Source organism: Seriola dumerili, unplaced genomic scaffold (genome assembly GCF_002260705.1).
Source record: "Seriola dumerili isolate Sdu_G_001 unplaced genomic scaffold, Sdu_1.0 BDQW01000668.1, whole genome shotgun sequence".
NCBI lineage: Eukaryota > Metazoa > Chordata > Actinopteri > Carangiformes > Carangidae > Seriola > Seriola dumerili.
In genome coordinates, this window is record NW_019174923.1 from 545,057 (window position 1) to 559,802 (window position 14,746).

Genomic DNA, 14,746 nt, shown 5'->3' on the forward strand with positions numbered 1-14,746 from the left:
GACTAGCTGGGGGACCTCTGAATGGACGTTGGCACCTGCTGCAGACGGACTGGTAAGGAACCTAATTATTTTTTTGTGATTTTAAGGAAGCTGTTAGTTTAGTGATTATTAGTGAGGAAAATTTGATTGTGCTGCTTTGAGTCTGTAGGTATTTTATGAAATCACCAAATAATGGCTTGATGGTGTTTTGTTAGATTAACACAGACGCTGCGGTAGGTTAGAGGCAGCCTCTCCTCACCCTGCTGATTGCAAAGAATACAATACCATTAATCGTGCACATGGGAATTGACTCCAGATTTAATGGTAGTATCCCCTGTCCTGTCACTGCTGTGGTTGCATGACAGTGAATCATTTCTGAATGCACTTGCATAATAACTTATGGCAGCAAGGAGTTTTAGAATATATAATATTAGACAAATGGTATTCTTCAAGATTGTTTGCTTGTGCCCATGTGGCATCTCAACCAATCTCTTACATAAGCAAATCTGATTTTCCATGCTGGTTATATTGGTCTGCCAAGTGTAACTGAAGCATTGCAGTGACCTGAGTGGCGTCATACAGTGTTGAGCTGTCTGCCCGTAGCCCTTTAAGTCAATAAAAGGAGTTCTGTCTGCCAAACAAGCCGAGCTTTTTCACTCAGCAAAGTCAGAGAAAACTCTGAAGAGGCATTTGACTGCTCATGTGGAAGCCAGCTCCAGTCATGTGCTAGTCCCTCTCTGATCATTGCCTAATGAGTGGGGAGTTATGACGTCTTGCTATGCCTGTGTGAACCAACAGGCAACTGCCCACGGGCCCAAGATTCAATTCATATCAGTTGGTTCTACATAATTTGATTAACGGCAAATTTGTTGAAGATCTGCACCACTAAAGTAGAATAAAGGGTCCTCCGTCTTGTCGCCATGGTCTTGGAGAGGGACCAAATCAAGTTTTAAGACCTTATCTGTTTTAGTTCATTTGTGTTCAGAATTATTCATCAAACTGCTTCCATTTTTTAAGTTTCAAGTGAATTATCCTGCATAAAAAGGTAGTATTCTTCCATTAACTGTAATGGTGGATTCACATTATCATGGAAAAAAAAAGCTTTTGCACACACCTCTTCACTATTGTGTTTGTGGTGCGTTGTGACATCTGTCCAAATTTGTTGAACTTTGACCCGAGCTGCACTGACATTTGTGGGCACAGCCAATCGCTGCTTGAACAAATGCAAAACTAAGTAGTCTACTTATGTTTCTCAATTAACTGTACAAGAACAAATTACCCTCATATTGAGACCGAAGGCAGCCTATCCACTTAGTGAAGTATCAGGATGTAGATGCAGCTTCCAAAATTGTTGGAAAGACGCTGAGTCTCTGAAACGTAGCTAGCATCATTAGTGTTGTAGTAAAGGTGGCACCCCACTGGGAGTTTCAGAGGGGCACTGCACCTACTGCACCTGTGAGACCCTTGTTTTATGAATACGTGAATACGGCTTAAGGCTGCAACCAATATCGATAGGTCTGATAGTTGTTTTCTGTAATAATCAGTGTTTAGGCTATAAAATGTCAGAAACTAGTGTGTAATGTGCATCGTTCTTCCCCAAGAACGATTGTAACATGTTCAAATTGTAGTTTTGGTCTGACCAACAACGTTTACTATCATAGAAACTAACAAATACTCACATTTGAGGAGCAGGTACCAGGCTTAAATAGTTAATCAGTCATCAAAATTGCTGCCAATTAATTTTCATTCAGTTGACTAATTAATTTCTACTGTAAAGTAGGGCTACTGGTTGGCACTGGTTAACCTTTGCCCTGAGACCCCTTCTGTGGTTAATCCAGCCATGCCTAGAAGTAGTTACTCGGCCTAACCCACTTGCAGGCTTTCCTTAAACTGTTATGGTTTGCTATATGATGCATCAAACCGGCAAAGCATTGTACTGTGAGTCCAACTCTGTGGCAGGTTGAGCACTCAGCTGCACAATGGCTGACTGGGACTATGACTATCTGATCAAGCTGCTGGCACTTGGGGACTCTGGGGTGGGAAAGACCACCTTCCTCTACAGGTACACCGACAACAAGTTCAACCGCAAATTCACAACCACAGTGGGCATTGACTTCAGGGAAAAGAGAGTGGTGAGTGATATATGTTCTGGTGGACAAAGATAAAATGCCATTTTACCTGTTATTTAAAAAAAGAACATATTACCTTTATATTAGAAGTGATGTGTTGTTTTTGTCTTAAAATATATGTAACTCAGTTCAGAGGTGTGACAGTTTTTGGGTGGATTATGATGGTTTGTGATTTGGATCAGATGTACACAGGGAAAGGTTCTGACGGGACGACTGAGAGGAACTTTAAAGTCCACCTTCAGCTCTGGGACACAGCAGGACAAGAGAGGTAAATCTAACCTTATGTTCACATTATATTTTACATTATAGACATGTTTATTCAAAGCCCCCATGTATAGGAAGTGGAAAACTTTTTACTTTGGTGACCACTAGTGGTAATATGAAAACAGCGATGTACGCTGGTACCCCTTACCACCAACAAATTCAAACCAGGAGATGCTGACAATAAATGGTCCTGAAAGCAAGAAACTTGTTGACGAGGATTTGCAAATTCTTCTTCAAACAAATCATCAGAATAATAAAAAATTAAAAAATTTAAAAAAAAGCTAAAATCATAAAAACAAGACAGTCCCAAAAGATTCAGGAAAAAATCTGAAGAAAGTGGCTGTGCACTGCACTTTAACGGCGGAGGGGCAGTTAACCATTTGCAAATCTAGTCAGTTGATCTCATCCTTAAAAAGGTCATCCCAGGCCGAGATCATCTTAAACAACGCTGTAGATTATTATATGTGAAAAATAACTACAACTTACCTTAACCATAGTTAAATGTAGTGCAATAAAACTGTAAAGTAGCACAAAATAGAAGCACTCAAGAAAAGCACAAGTAACTCAAAACCGTACTTAAGTACATTACTTGAGTAAATGTACTATAGTTCCACGACTTTCCATGAATCTTTGTACAAAATATCACGTCAACCCGTCCATCAGTTGTTGAAAGTTGTCCGTCTGTTTTCAGGTTCCGCAGCCTCACCACAGCTTTCTTCAGAGATGCCATGGGCTTCCTGCTGATGTTCGACTTGACCAATCAGCAAAGTTTCCTCAACGTCAGGAACTGGATGAGTATGTGTCGTCTCAGCAGTCTGCTCTGCCTCAAGATCAATACTCTTTCAGATCAATGTTTTCTCTCCTGTTGCCACTGAGAGCGAGATGCAAAGTTGCCTTTGTCAGTAACAACCTTGACTAGGGGAATTTCTGAGCAGACTTTCAAGTTTACTCATGCATGTCTATTTGCATTACATGGGTTTAAATGACTCCCTCTGTGTTGGTTCAGGTCAGCTACAGGCCAACGCGTACTGTGATAGTCCAGATATCGTGTTGGTGGGCACCAAGGCCGACCTCCGAGACGCCAGGGATGTTCACGCCAGACAGGCCAGAGATCTGGCAGACAGATACGGGTGAGGCTTTAAATCGTTGCTATTGTTTGTGAGTTATGTGTTAAAGGAACAGTGTGAGACCGTGTGAAGTGTATGTGTAGTGGAGATGAATATCGGTCAAGTTGCTACAATTTCCTCTTTTTGTTTTGAGGAGTTGCCACTATCCGCCACTGCTCTTTCTCTAACCCAACTAACCCATGTTTCTATTCACATTTACTATAGCACCGACTGAACAAAAAGTTTCCTCAGATTCTATTGATAAACACAAATCAAATTCAGAGTAGATCCCACATCTGAGCCACAGACACCTGACTTGCCTCACACTTATTTCACACACAGAGGAAAGACTAAATAATAGTAATTTGCCATGTCATAATACCCTCCTCCTTCATGAGGGAGGATTGAAAGGCTCGAAATGAACTCATACACACTTGATTTTATTTGCCTTTTAAAAGACACTGTCCCGACTGTCCTCGACAAATCAGACATTGTTTGAAAGGTCCAAGTCCCCTGATTCTTTCTGTGTAAAGCATTTTAGGATCCACATATCACCGCCACAGCTGTTGATAAAGACTTGGTTCATGCGTGTGACACAAACGGTACTACCACAGGCCTCATATTCCTTTTTATGTCAAAGGAGGCCGATCAAAAGGGTTGAGGAACAGTAACCCTGTTTTTATTTTGGGCACATTATTTTCAGGCTTATGCACAAAATGAGGTGGAAAAAAAGGTGATATGAATTCAATAAACGCATGTAGTTACTAAATGCTTCAATACCTAAATGCCCCCACTGGTGATATTAAAAACATCTTTCAAGTCTTAGATTTAATTTGATGAACACTGCACTCCTACTTCGAGTTCACCACAGGATGGTGCTAGTGAGCTGTTTTCACCTCCGCTGCACTGATTTTTCTCCTGGATCTGTTGTTGAATCAAAACATACAAGACAATCTAATTACACAATCATCCACAGATTAATCCATTATCACATTAATAATTAGTTGCAGTCCTATACAAAATAGTTAAAAAATCTACTCCACCTCAACCAACTACAACAGTAAAGTCCTGCCTTTACATTAATGCATGAGTAATAATAATCTAATGGTATGATATATAATAGTGCAAAGGGGATGTTTTCTCTGCAGTGAGTTTTTTTGGTTTTTAGTTTTAATACTTTAACATTTTCAAATTCAGGACTTTTACTTTTAACAGAATATTTTTACAGTCTGGTATTTTGACCTTTACTTAAGTAAAGGATGTGGATTCCTCCTCCACCATTGACTAAAGAACTCCTCTCTCTGTTTTCCTCAGCATCCCCTACTTTGAGACGAGCGCAGTGACAGGTGTTGACGTGGACCAGGCCGTGTCCACCCTGCTGGGCCTGGTGATGAAGAGGATGGAGCACAGCACATACGGAGGCCCCAGCCCCGCACCCAACGGCAGCCCCGTCACGAGCCACGAAGTGGTGGAGGCTCCCGTCAGGAGGAGGTGTGCCTGCTGATCTTGACCACGAGCAGCCACTCCAACCACTTTTCACATCTGCCCTGAGTGACACTGCAGTTTGGGTTGCCACTGTTATGGAGCTTGACTAAGGGGCCTGCTAGGTAAGGCAGAAGATCAGTTGAAAATCAACTAAAATATGATCCATACTTGAGATATCCATTTCACTAAAACCAATATTGTTATTACCGTGTAAATCCTCTCTAGATATTTCTTGTCTGTAATATTATTTATTCATAGCCTATGCACTGTTAAGTGAGAAAGAGGAAGGACAGGAGGAGATAAGACTTTAAAACTGAATATAGGTGTTGTTATAGAAAATATTTAAAAAAAAACTTAAATGAATTAATAATTTTTAATTGGTTAATCCATCCATTTTATGCTGATTATCCAGGTCCAGGTCTAATTATTAATTGAGCATATATCATAATAATTCTTATTATTCTTAGAAATTATCGCTATAGGCTGGGAAGTAAAGAAAAAATGATTCTAAGCCATATTACCCCTACTGGTTTTTCCATATTTTCATTATTTTACTGGCTTGACCATATTATATTTTATTCAATTTGACTGTGTGTGCTATTAAAAGGGTATTAAAAAGTTTCAGATTTAAATTGGTGAACCCTGCAGAAACCGGTTTAAAGCCATCAAGTAGTTCAGCAAAAAAAGAAACAAAAAACAAAACAAAACATCTTCAAATGAGTAATGTCAGAGAAAAATACCGTTTTTATTTGACACATTGAGGCATTGATGGAAGGAGTATGCAGGCACATAACGTATATTTATCATGGAGTATAATCTAAAAACATTTAAGACATGGTTACATTTCTTATATGGATGATCATTTTTGTTTAGAACAACCAAGATAGCACAGTCCCTTACATGATTTATGACTTTTATACGACATGTACATAAGCAGCCAAGCTTTTTTATGCATTATGGAACGAAGTTGCCATGCAGATTGAACACAAGTACAAGAATGTTAAAGGGTTGTTGGAATGAGTCCTGTATAGTGCTGCATTTAGAATAAAGACAATTTATGTTAAGATTATGTATGTCACTGTCTGGTCATTTAAATGTAATGCACAAAAAGCTATATTGTTTTTCTGACTGGAATTACAATCCTCACAGACTTTGTTAGCATCATTACGGTTTTACACACACTGAGATAAACTTAAGAAAAACTTTTTGGAGGAGGAAAATGTCTATCATTCGTGTCAGTGCCAGTGCGTTTTTCAAACTACAGGAGCACATTCATGGAGTCACAAATAAATTCCACCACATCACTTTGGCTGAAGCCAAAAAAAGCAAAAGTTTCAAATAATTTTTGTGCCACAAAAAGTGAAATTCAACAAAGGCATATTCCATTTCTCCTGCCATAATACTTGGTGTGAGTTGTCGTACAGCTTCGAAAATCCCAAACTGGTCTATATCAAGCCAAGGTAACATTGCTCCTTTGAACATATGGTCTTTGGTGTACACAACATTCCTAATGGAGGGACTAAATTATTCTTAAATGAACACATCTATGACATCAATTAAATGGCCTGAAATTCATCAGATGTATTTTCGTGGTTGTTGGTTGGTGACTGCACTGTGATTAAGAGACGAGACACAAACGTTATATCTATCTGAAATCTGAAATCTGAAATATCTGACGGAAGAAAAAAAGCTTTGTGTGGGACAGGATGTCAAGCAAATGCCCGTCATGCCAAATCTGAATAAGCACAAAAGCACACACTACATCTGGGAAGTGTGAATGACTGCATTTCTCTGTGTATTTCACATCAGCCTAAGCCAGAATTTGAAACAAGGAGCACATGTTGCAGAGTCATAAGACGGTCATATGGCCAGCTTTCACTGTTTGGGCTCAGTCGTCCTCAACCCTTTATCCACCAGTCTGCTTCAGTCTGGCATGATGGGGTGGACTGTTTTTGAGAACCCAAGATTATTTACACTTATAAAAAATAAAGCTTGTTCATTTTTAAGTCGATCTGTAGAGGTTTGGTCCCATGTGGAATATAGCAGTAGGTTTCTTTTTTTTAGCCTTCAAACATCTGTCATACAAAGACACTGGTGATATTCTTGAGGAATACACCATCAGGAATACAAACAATAGCAAATAACTAAATTTTACCCTCAAAACAATCTTCAAAAAGGTTGTATAAAACTAGCCTAAAAGATTTGTTAGTGCCTCACATGCAATGTCATTTAAATGGATCATGCTTTTTTTATACAAGATGCAGTAAGTCATATAACATTCATTCATTTCTGTTTTATGTCACAAATATTGGAATTGATATGGTTACATGATGAATAAATAACTTTCCCCCAGTCATCAAAAGCTCTATAATAAATAGTGTAGTCTCGTCTTTAGTGTTTTTGTAATTGAAATAGTGGTAACCTAAAGATCAGTTGTTGGTAGATATTGAATAATTGAAGAAACTGTCCAAAATGTTATATTTCCTAATGTTTTTAGCCATGCTAGCGCCATGATTTAGGTCACAAGATGGTCTTAATCTGGTACCCTCTGGTCAGACTTTACACTTTTTGCCTCATTAGTGGTAGGAATTGCAAAATTGCCACTCCATTTGTCACTGATCCAACAGTTTGTTTTCTGGAGACAGTTGCAGCTGTTCGTAAGTTCACACTTAGCTTGTGTTTACTAAGTGGAGATTTATGCGCCAAGTTAAAACAGGTTTCACCACACAAACTAGTTCTTATGTAATATTAATTGAATATATACACCCACTAAACTGCCAGGTGTACTTGTTGCATAGCTAACGGAACTAGCTGATGCAGCTAACATTAGCTTGCAAATACATAACCTGTTTAGACTGAAGAGTAAAAGAGAAAATATAGAAAATTTGGTTCAAAAGTCTGTTATCATACTGTTTAATAATGTAAACTTGAGAAATTTTAAATTACATTTCACAAAAATAACACTATAGCTCAAATTACAAAATGTTATGTCAGTAATGTTGCACTAAATGGCCGAATAACAGCAGTTTGGTTAGCATAATCGGATATTTAGAAATCACACTACACTGCATGAATACTATTAACTCTGAAACATTAACGTATTTCTCTATATGCATATATAAATAAAACAAAGTCATATCTAACTACATTTACAAAGGATTGCCAGTGTTTAACTCCGCAAAACTTTTACATTTGGAAGTTTTGTTGCGTATGTTGCATTATGTTTCAATAATAAAGTCTTTAAAAGCTAGCATATTGGGTTTTAAAGGGAAATACACTTGTCTTTTTTGTGAGACTCAATTGAGAAAATCGATACCACTTTCATGTCTGTATGTTAAATATGAAGCTGTAGCCAGCAGCGAGTTAGCTTAGCTTAGCACAGGGAGTGGCTAGCCTGGCTCTTTCCAAAGGTAACAAAATCCACCAACCAGCACCTTTAAAGCTCACTAATTAACATGCTATATCTCGTTTGTTTAATCTGTACAAAAAATGTGTGTAAAAACGACAATTTGTGGTTGATGATGATGGGCTCCCTGATAAACAAAATTAAACTTCTGGCACAACAAATGCCTGAGTCCTCAGCCCAAGTCTGGCCCCATACACTTCCACTTCTGGCTTGATTCCAGCTGTTATCCTCCAGTGTTGGCTGACAGCCAGGAAGATTTTCTTTGTGTGCGCCAGAATTGGTCCAGATGTGGAAGCAGCATCTGACAGTCATGTTGTATGTGGGTCAAGGAACCGGGGCGTATATTGAGCCAGAATAATTTTGCTGCCAGGGTTACTATTTGTCTGACATTAGCAGTGACTCCCTGAAGTCTTGTCGTCACCATAAGGTTGCAACCAGATTTAGTAACACACTAGTTTGAAAATAGCTAGTAGTTAATTAGAATTTAGGAAGAACTTTACACACAAACTTAGGAATGGATTTACGAATAGCCAGTGCAACCTTAGCCCCAGTTTGTGACTCTCATGTATTGCCATTACATCACAAAACTAAGTATCTAATTTCTGAAAAATAAATACCTGACAAACTCAGAAAGCTGTTTAATGAAACTAACGAAACTCTCAAAAAATTTCAATGTCAGGCTCAACTTGTGCAACATGAGCCAAACAAAGAATTTAACTTTTTTTAAATTGCAAACAAAATAACGTGTTAGTATTTGTCTTGGGTTGTAAAAGAGTAAGAAGATATGTCATTACCATCTTACTGGACAGGAAATAGAGTAGCAACTCGGGAAACAGGTTAAAAACTTCTTTTTTTTTTTTTTTTAAATCTTGCTGTGGACTAAATATTATCTTTGAGGAGTCAGGAAACACCAGAATCAGAATACCAGAAAGAACAGTGGTTAAATGTTGTTAGACGACATTTTGGGTTTTTCAAAGATTGCCGGGTATTTATGTTGTTTGAAAATCTAAACTCTGTGACTTGAATGTAACCGCTAGCGTGGCTATAGACTTGTACTCTTGTAGGAAGATATTTCAAATGTCTTATAGTTTCAGAACCTAATGTAGGCCGATACCACTTTCTTTAATTCTGTATTGTAATGACAACATACTTTCTGCTTTCTGTCCATGGATTTTATGGCTTATTGTTGGAATGTTGATTGTTATTCCAAAAATTTGAAGAATCTCAACAAAATTTGAAGTGGACAGTCACACTGTCTACAGAGAATAAAAGACACACAAGTATATTATATACATGTGTGTATATTTATATATATATATATATCTCTCTCTATATATATATAGAGAGAGAGAGATATATACAGTACAGTCTTGTAAACATATACCGTCTTCCAGAGCAGTGCAGATTGTCTGACAGCTCAAGGGGGAAAAGGCCTGAAAACAGGAACTGCACCTCTCTTGAGGCATTGAATCTGATTACAAAAAAACACTGATCTAACTCCTTCCCTGAGATTGGGCAGTGATTTCAGTGTACAGAATCAGTATACTGTTGTAAAAGGCGATAAATCTATCAATACTGTATTAAACAGATTTGACTCTCTGTTTCCACAGCTGAATCCCCTGCGGACTCCAGTTAAATAGACGTTTGTTCTGTTCGAGCTGTTTAGCCACGGCCAGCAGCCATGCAAAGGAGACTAATGGAAGCAACTGAGCAGCATAAAAATCCTAACTGTACTGAACACAACGATATACCGAATGAATCTGCGATTTATACCACGAGTGAGCCTGACATCTTCATGTGAAATCACAGCGTGATGTGAGTGTGTGTTTGTAGAATGAGGGTGTCATAAATTGCCTTAACACTTATCATGCAACGTGGGTCACAACAGAAGTTTTGAACAGAGCTGATGTATCTGGGTCACGGCCTGTGGAGTCACCTCTTAAACCATCCAACACTCATTGTATGTCTAAGCAGTGCAGTGCGTCAGACTGAGCTTGGTCACGCCTTCCCTGTGCAGCTTGTAGAGCAGCTTGAACTCGCTGGGCAGCTGGTGAGTCTCCTGCCACTTGGTGGTGAATTTGGTCCCTTTCTTGTCGTAGTAGTGGTAAGGCAGCTCTTTGCCCGTGTTGGGGTCCCAGCCGAAGGGCCAGAAGCCGTACAGATGGATCTCGTCGCACATGGCATAGGCCAGAGTGTACATGAGTATTCCCGTGCTGAGACGTTTGGGAGAGAGGTTTTTAGTCTTCCAGTATCTGTGAGGGAAAAGACAAGTCAGCAGGTCAAAAATAAATTAAACCCAAACAACTCTGATTTCCAAAGTGGAGAATATCCAGATCCTAATCCTTCCTGCTGAAGCTTTAACACTGATGCATTGAGCAGTGAGCACCAATACTGATGCCCAGTCCTTGTCCTTTACATACGTATTTTTTGTTGGCATAAAACCAAATTTAATATACTGAGCCTAAAAGTCCTCGAATCAGCCTGTAAACAACACCCACAATGCCAAAGTTTTTAACTGCTGAATGTAACCTCCCTCTGGGCAGCTAAAGCTCTCAAATTCTCCAAAAAATCCCAATGGCTATAGCCCTAAAAAAACTTTCCATTTAGATGTGTCATTATTGTCACTTTGGTTGTGCACAAATGATAAATCAGATCAGCCCTCTTACTTGTTGACATCGTGCATGATGTTTCCTGGCCAGGCCAGTTCGACCTTCAGTTGGCCCTTGTGCTCCACAAAGAAGTCCACCAGGGTCCTGGTCACTGTGGCTGAGGTATGGAGGAAGAAGGCGGGGATCCACAGGATGGCTCCCTCCAGCTTCTTCAGGTTGAGGAAGAAATTATTCCTGTCTTGAATGGTCAGCAGGTTATTGTAGTATCTCTCCAGGATGCTGGGGTTAAAGGTGGTCAGGTTGGTCTTCCTGCCCACATCCTTGGAGTAGACCTCCGTGGGAGCGAAGTTGCAGCGAAAGACGAAGTCAGCCTGGTCGATTTCTGGACCACAGTGGCTGCCGGTCAGGATGCCGCTGTTTCCCACCACAGCACACATGCTGTAGTGCTTGTTGAGGATAGGAGAGGTGTCTGGGAGCAGGGATTTGAAGTTGTTGCTGATGGAGAAGACGTACTTGTGGCTGGAGTAATCAAAGTGCATCAGCTGGCCAACACGCACACGATTCTTTGTGAGGGAGAAGTTGTTGGGAATGTCAATGTAGCTGAAGATATCTTTCCTGAAAAAAAGAAAAAACACTTAGAAAACACGGTTACAGGCAGCAATAGGAGATGCAGCTTTGTATTTATGGGCCTATTTATATGCATCTAAACAAGCGATCTAGTTTCAGCTCAATAAATACAAGTGTGATGCAGCCACAAGACATAACTGCATAAGTGCATAGCCATTACTTACTGTGCAGTTGTTAGTAGAAGTAGAATATTTGATTAGTCGATCCACAGAAAATTAATCAGTGACTATTTTGATAATTGATTTATCGTTTAAGTCAGATAATAAGTCCAGCTTCACAAATGTGAAGATTTGATGCTTTTCTCTGTTTTATATGATAATAAACTGAATATTTTTTTAGGTGTTGGATTGTTGATTAGGCAAAACAAACAATTTGAAGATGTCACCTCAGGCTCTGGGAAATTATCATGGGCATTTTCTTGTACTATTTTCTAATGTTGTATAGATCAAACAATTAGTTCATTGATCAATTAAATAACTGGCAGATTAATCAATAAGGAAAATATTAGTTGCCCTGTCCAACTATACATTTAACATTTAACCAACACTTAACCACTACTGGCCTACCCTATATCCTGCAGGATGACAGATAAAACAAAAAAGAAAAAACCTTATGAAGTACAGTAGGAAATATAGTTGAGAATTAAAATCTCTTACCTCTGCTGATAAAAAGCAGTCTTGTTGAACTTCCATTTGGACGGTTTTCCTTGAAGCTCTTCGTTCAGGGCGTTGGTTAATGGGATGAAGGATGGGTCCAGAAAATTCATGGCAAACTGAGACCTGAAAACAACATTACATTTAAAAAAGAAATATCATGCTTAGTAATCATTATGTGATATTAAACGTAATCTAGAGTCACGCTCGTATTCGTATTGGTCTTGTCCTGTTTTTGATTATTGGCTACCTTTATTCTGATGGTTTTCTATAGAGAGATCTGAGTTTTTCATACCGTATAGGCCACAGCAAGCTTACTCTATAATAATAATAGGCTGTATCATTGTTTATTTGTACTTAAGTGAAGTACAAGTACCTCCAAGTTGTACTTAAACACAATATTTGAGTAAATGTACTCAACACTATTTACATGTTGATCATGTGGGTTGCACATGTAAAACATAGATCTTCAAATTAACTATTAATTATCAGTAGTGGAAGAAGAATTAAGATCCATTACATAATGTGTAAATACTAATGCCACACGTAAAAAATTTTGGTTCGTAAAAACTAACAGTGAGCCTTTCGCAATAGACCCAAAGTGAAACCTTTACATTGCCTGTTTTGTCCATGCAAAAATAAAATAAACAAATCCTCAAATCTTAGACAATAGAACAATGAAATGTTTGGCCTTTTTTATTGAGAAAATACTTAAAGAATTATAAAAAATAGTTGTTTAATTCATAACAAAGCATCATATTTCATAAAGTGACTTGTAAGTGCCAAATAAATGCAGCAAGATAAAAAAAAATGCAATTTTCCTTTTAAAGTATAAAGTAGCATAAATGGAAATACTCATATTAAATACCTCAGAACTGCACAGTACTTGAGGAAATGTACTCAGTTACCTGCCACCTCTGTCTTTTGAGCCACAAAAAAATGGATGTGATGTTGATGAGGATGATGCATACCTTCACAGTATAGCTACTGTAGTGTGTGTCAAGTTATCTAAAAGTATAATTTATCTAAGTATATTTTCAGCACCACCTTGGACAGCTCAGTGTTTGATTGACAGGAAGCATATGGTCCAAATTGAGGGAAAGTGATGTATAAGGCTTGTATATCACATCCAGGTTGAATCATGCACATTACAGGCCACACTCCTCTGTTTATATTTACACCAACCTTGGTCTGCATCTCATCAACTACCTACAATCTCTGCTATGAAAAAGAAGATCACTCACCGAAATCCTGCATGGAACATAATCCTCGGGCCTCCCATGTAATATTTAGAGGAGGTGAAGAGGCTGTCTTTTCTCAGGGAGACATAGCTGATGAGCGACAGTATGAGCACAGCGACGCACAGAATAACCAAACCCAGGGCCTTGGCGATGCGGACCATCTTGGGAGCGTTTTCATTCCCTGTATGTAGCTGCAGCGAGGCGTTGGCCTATATTGTCATCTCCGGGACCGCACACTGTTGCTGCCTGCCTGCAAGACACAGACAAACTGGAGCTCATCGGCTCATATAGTCGTATAAAATGGACGGCTGGTGGTGGTAGTCGGCTGCATAGTGAAGATGCCGCGGCTCGGTCCTCTCTCATTCCTCCGCCTGCCCAGACCCCTGACTACTGCTGCTGCTGCTGCTGCCGCTGCTGCTTCACACTCGGCTGCGACTCCCCTCCAGGCTGCCGCTTTAATCAAGGAGATGGAGCAGAAATGCGTGTCAACACATCCAGCCAGCCAGAAGACAAGCCCCGTTCACCAACACCAGCACCACCACCAGCAGCATCACCGGCACCACCTCCGCCCACCCCCCTACCCCTCCCTCTGTGTCTCTCTCTCTCTCTCACACACACACACACACACACACACACACACGCTGCTTCTCTGCGGCTCTCAGCATAATGGAAAGCTTGTCCAGTAATAAATTGAATGGGATAGAAATAGAGAGATGGGAGAGGCTTTAAAACAGGAGGAAGAGACAGTCAAATCCTCTAACCTGTGCCCTCTGATCTTTAATCTGAGCATTTAGGCGGTAGTGGAAAGTAAATGTGAGGTATTTGTACTTTACTGAGTAATTCCACTTTATGCTACTTTATACTACTCACCAGCATAGCACAAAAATCTGGGCCCCATATGTGCAGCCTCAGCAAGGCGGGATTACCTGCTGGGCTAAGCGGGCAACTGTCAAGGGGCCGCAGACTCCTAGGAGTCCCAAAAGCTCCAGGTTTACACACCATCATTTGGCTCTACTTAATTTGATTAATCACTAACTTGTTAGAAATTTGCATCACTGAATTAGAATATCAACTCCACGATCTGTCTCATAGAAGCAATGTGTTAAAATTTAGTTTTAAGTCTTTAATTGTAGTGAAATCAACAATTAGTTTCATGATTGATACATCAGACAGTTATTTTCTTGAATAACTGATTTGATTGTTTAGTCTATAAAATGTGAGAAAACAGTGGAAGGTGCCCTCCATTA

The 14,746-nt window shown here is 39.4% G+C and overlaps 2 protein-coding genes across 2 annotated transcripts; one reads left to right on the forward strand and one right to left on the reverse strand.

The window, feature by feature from the left end:
- Positions 1-32: 32 nt before the first annotated feature.
- Positions 33-4,993, forward strand: LOC111236520 (ras-related protein Rab-27B-like). The gene is made up of 6 exons (XM_022765278.1): positions 33-52; positions 1,939-2,111; positions 2,291-2,376; positions 3,064-3,167; positions 3,379-3,502; positions 4,793-4,993. The coding sequence occupies exons 2-6, from the start codon at positions 1,959-1,961 to the stop codon at positions 4,980-4,982; spliced, it is 657 nt and encodes a 218-aa protein (XP_022620999.1). The 5' UTR covers positions 33-52; positions 1,939-1,958; the 3' UTR covers positions 4,983-4,993.
- A 4,728-nt stretch (positions 4,994-9,721) lies between these two features.
- Positions 9,722-14,049, reverse strand: LOC111236518 (sia-alpha-2,3-Gal-beta-1,4-GlcNAc-R:alpha 2,8-sialyltransferase-like). The gene is made up of 4 exons (XM_022765276.1): positions 13,503-14,049; positions 12,262-12,384; positions 11,036-11,593; positions 9,722-10,621 (listed from the first exon to the last, which is right to left on the reverse strand). The coding sequence occupies exons 1-4, from the start codon at positions 13,658-13,660 to the stop codon at positions 10,336-10,338; spliced, it is 1,125 nt and encodes a 374-aa protein (XP_022620997.1). The 5' UTR covers positions 13,661-14,049; the 3' UTR covers positions 9,722-10,335.
- Positions 14,050-14,746: the final 697 nt, after the last annotated feature.

Bases quoted from the DNA above. Each gene is read 5' to 3' on its own strand.
- LOC111236518 (XM_022765276.1), bottom strand. From the start codon at position 13,660: ATGGTCCGCATCGCCAAGGCCCTGGGTTTGGTTATTCTGTGCGTCGCT. The intron at 12,385-13,502 runs GTGAGTGATCTT...TGTTGTTTTCAG, and splicing joins ATGTTCCATGCAGGATTTCG to GTCTCAGTTTGCCATGAATT. The intron at 11,594-12,261 runs GTAAGAGATTTT...TCTTTTTTTCAG, and splicing joins ACTGCTTTTTATCAGCAGAG to GAAAGATATCTTCAGCTACA.
- LOC111236520 (XM_022765278.1), top strand. From the start codon at position 1,959: ATGGCTGACTGGGACTATGACTATCTGATCAAGCTGCTGGCACTTGGG. The intron at 3,168-3,378 runs GTATGTGTCGTC...GTGTTGGTTCAG, and splicing joins CAACGTCAGGAACTGGATGA to GTCAGCTACAGGCCAACGCG. The intron at 3,503-4,792 runs GTGAGGCTTTAA...TGTTTTCCTCAG, and splicing joins GATCTGGCAGACAGATACGG to CATCCCCTACTTTGAGACGA.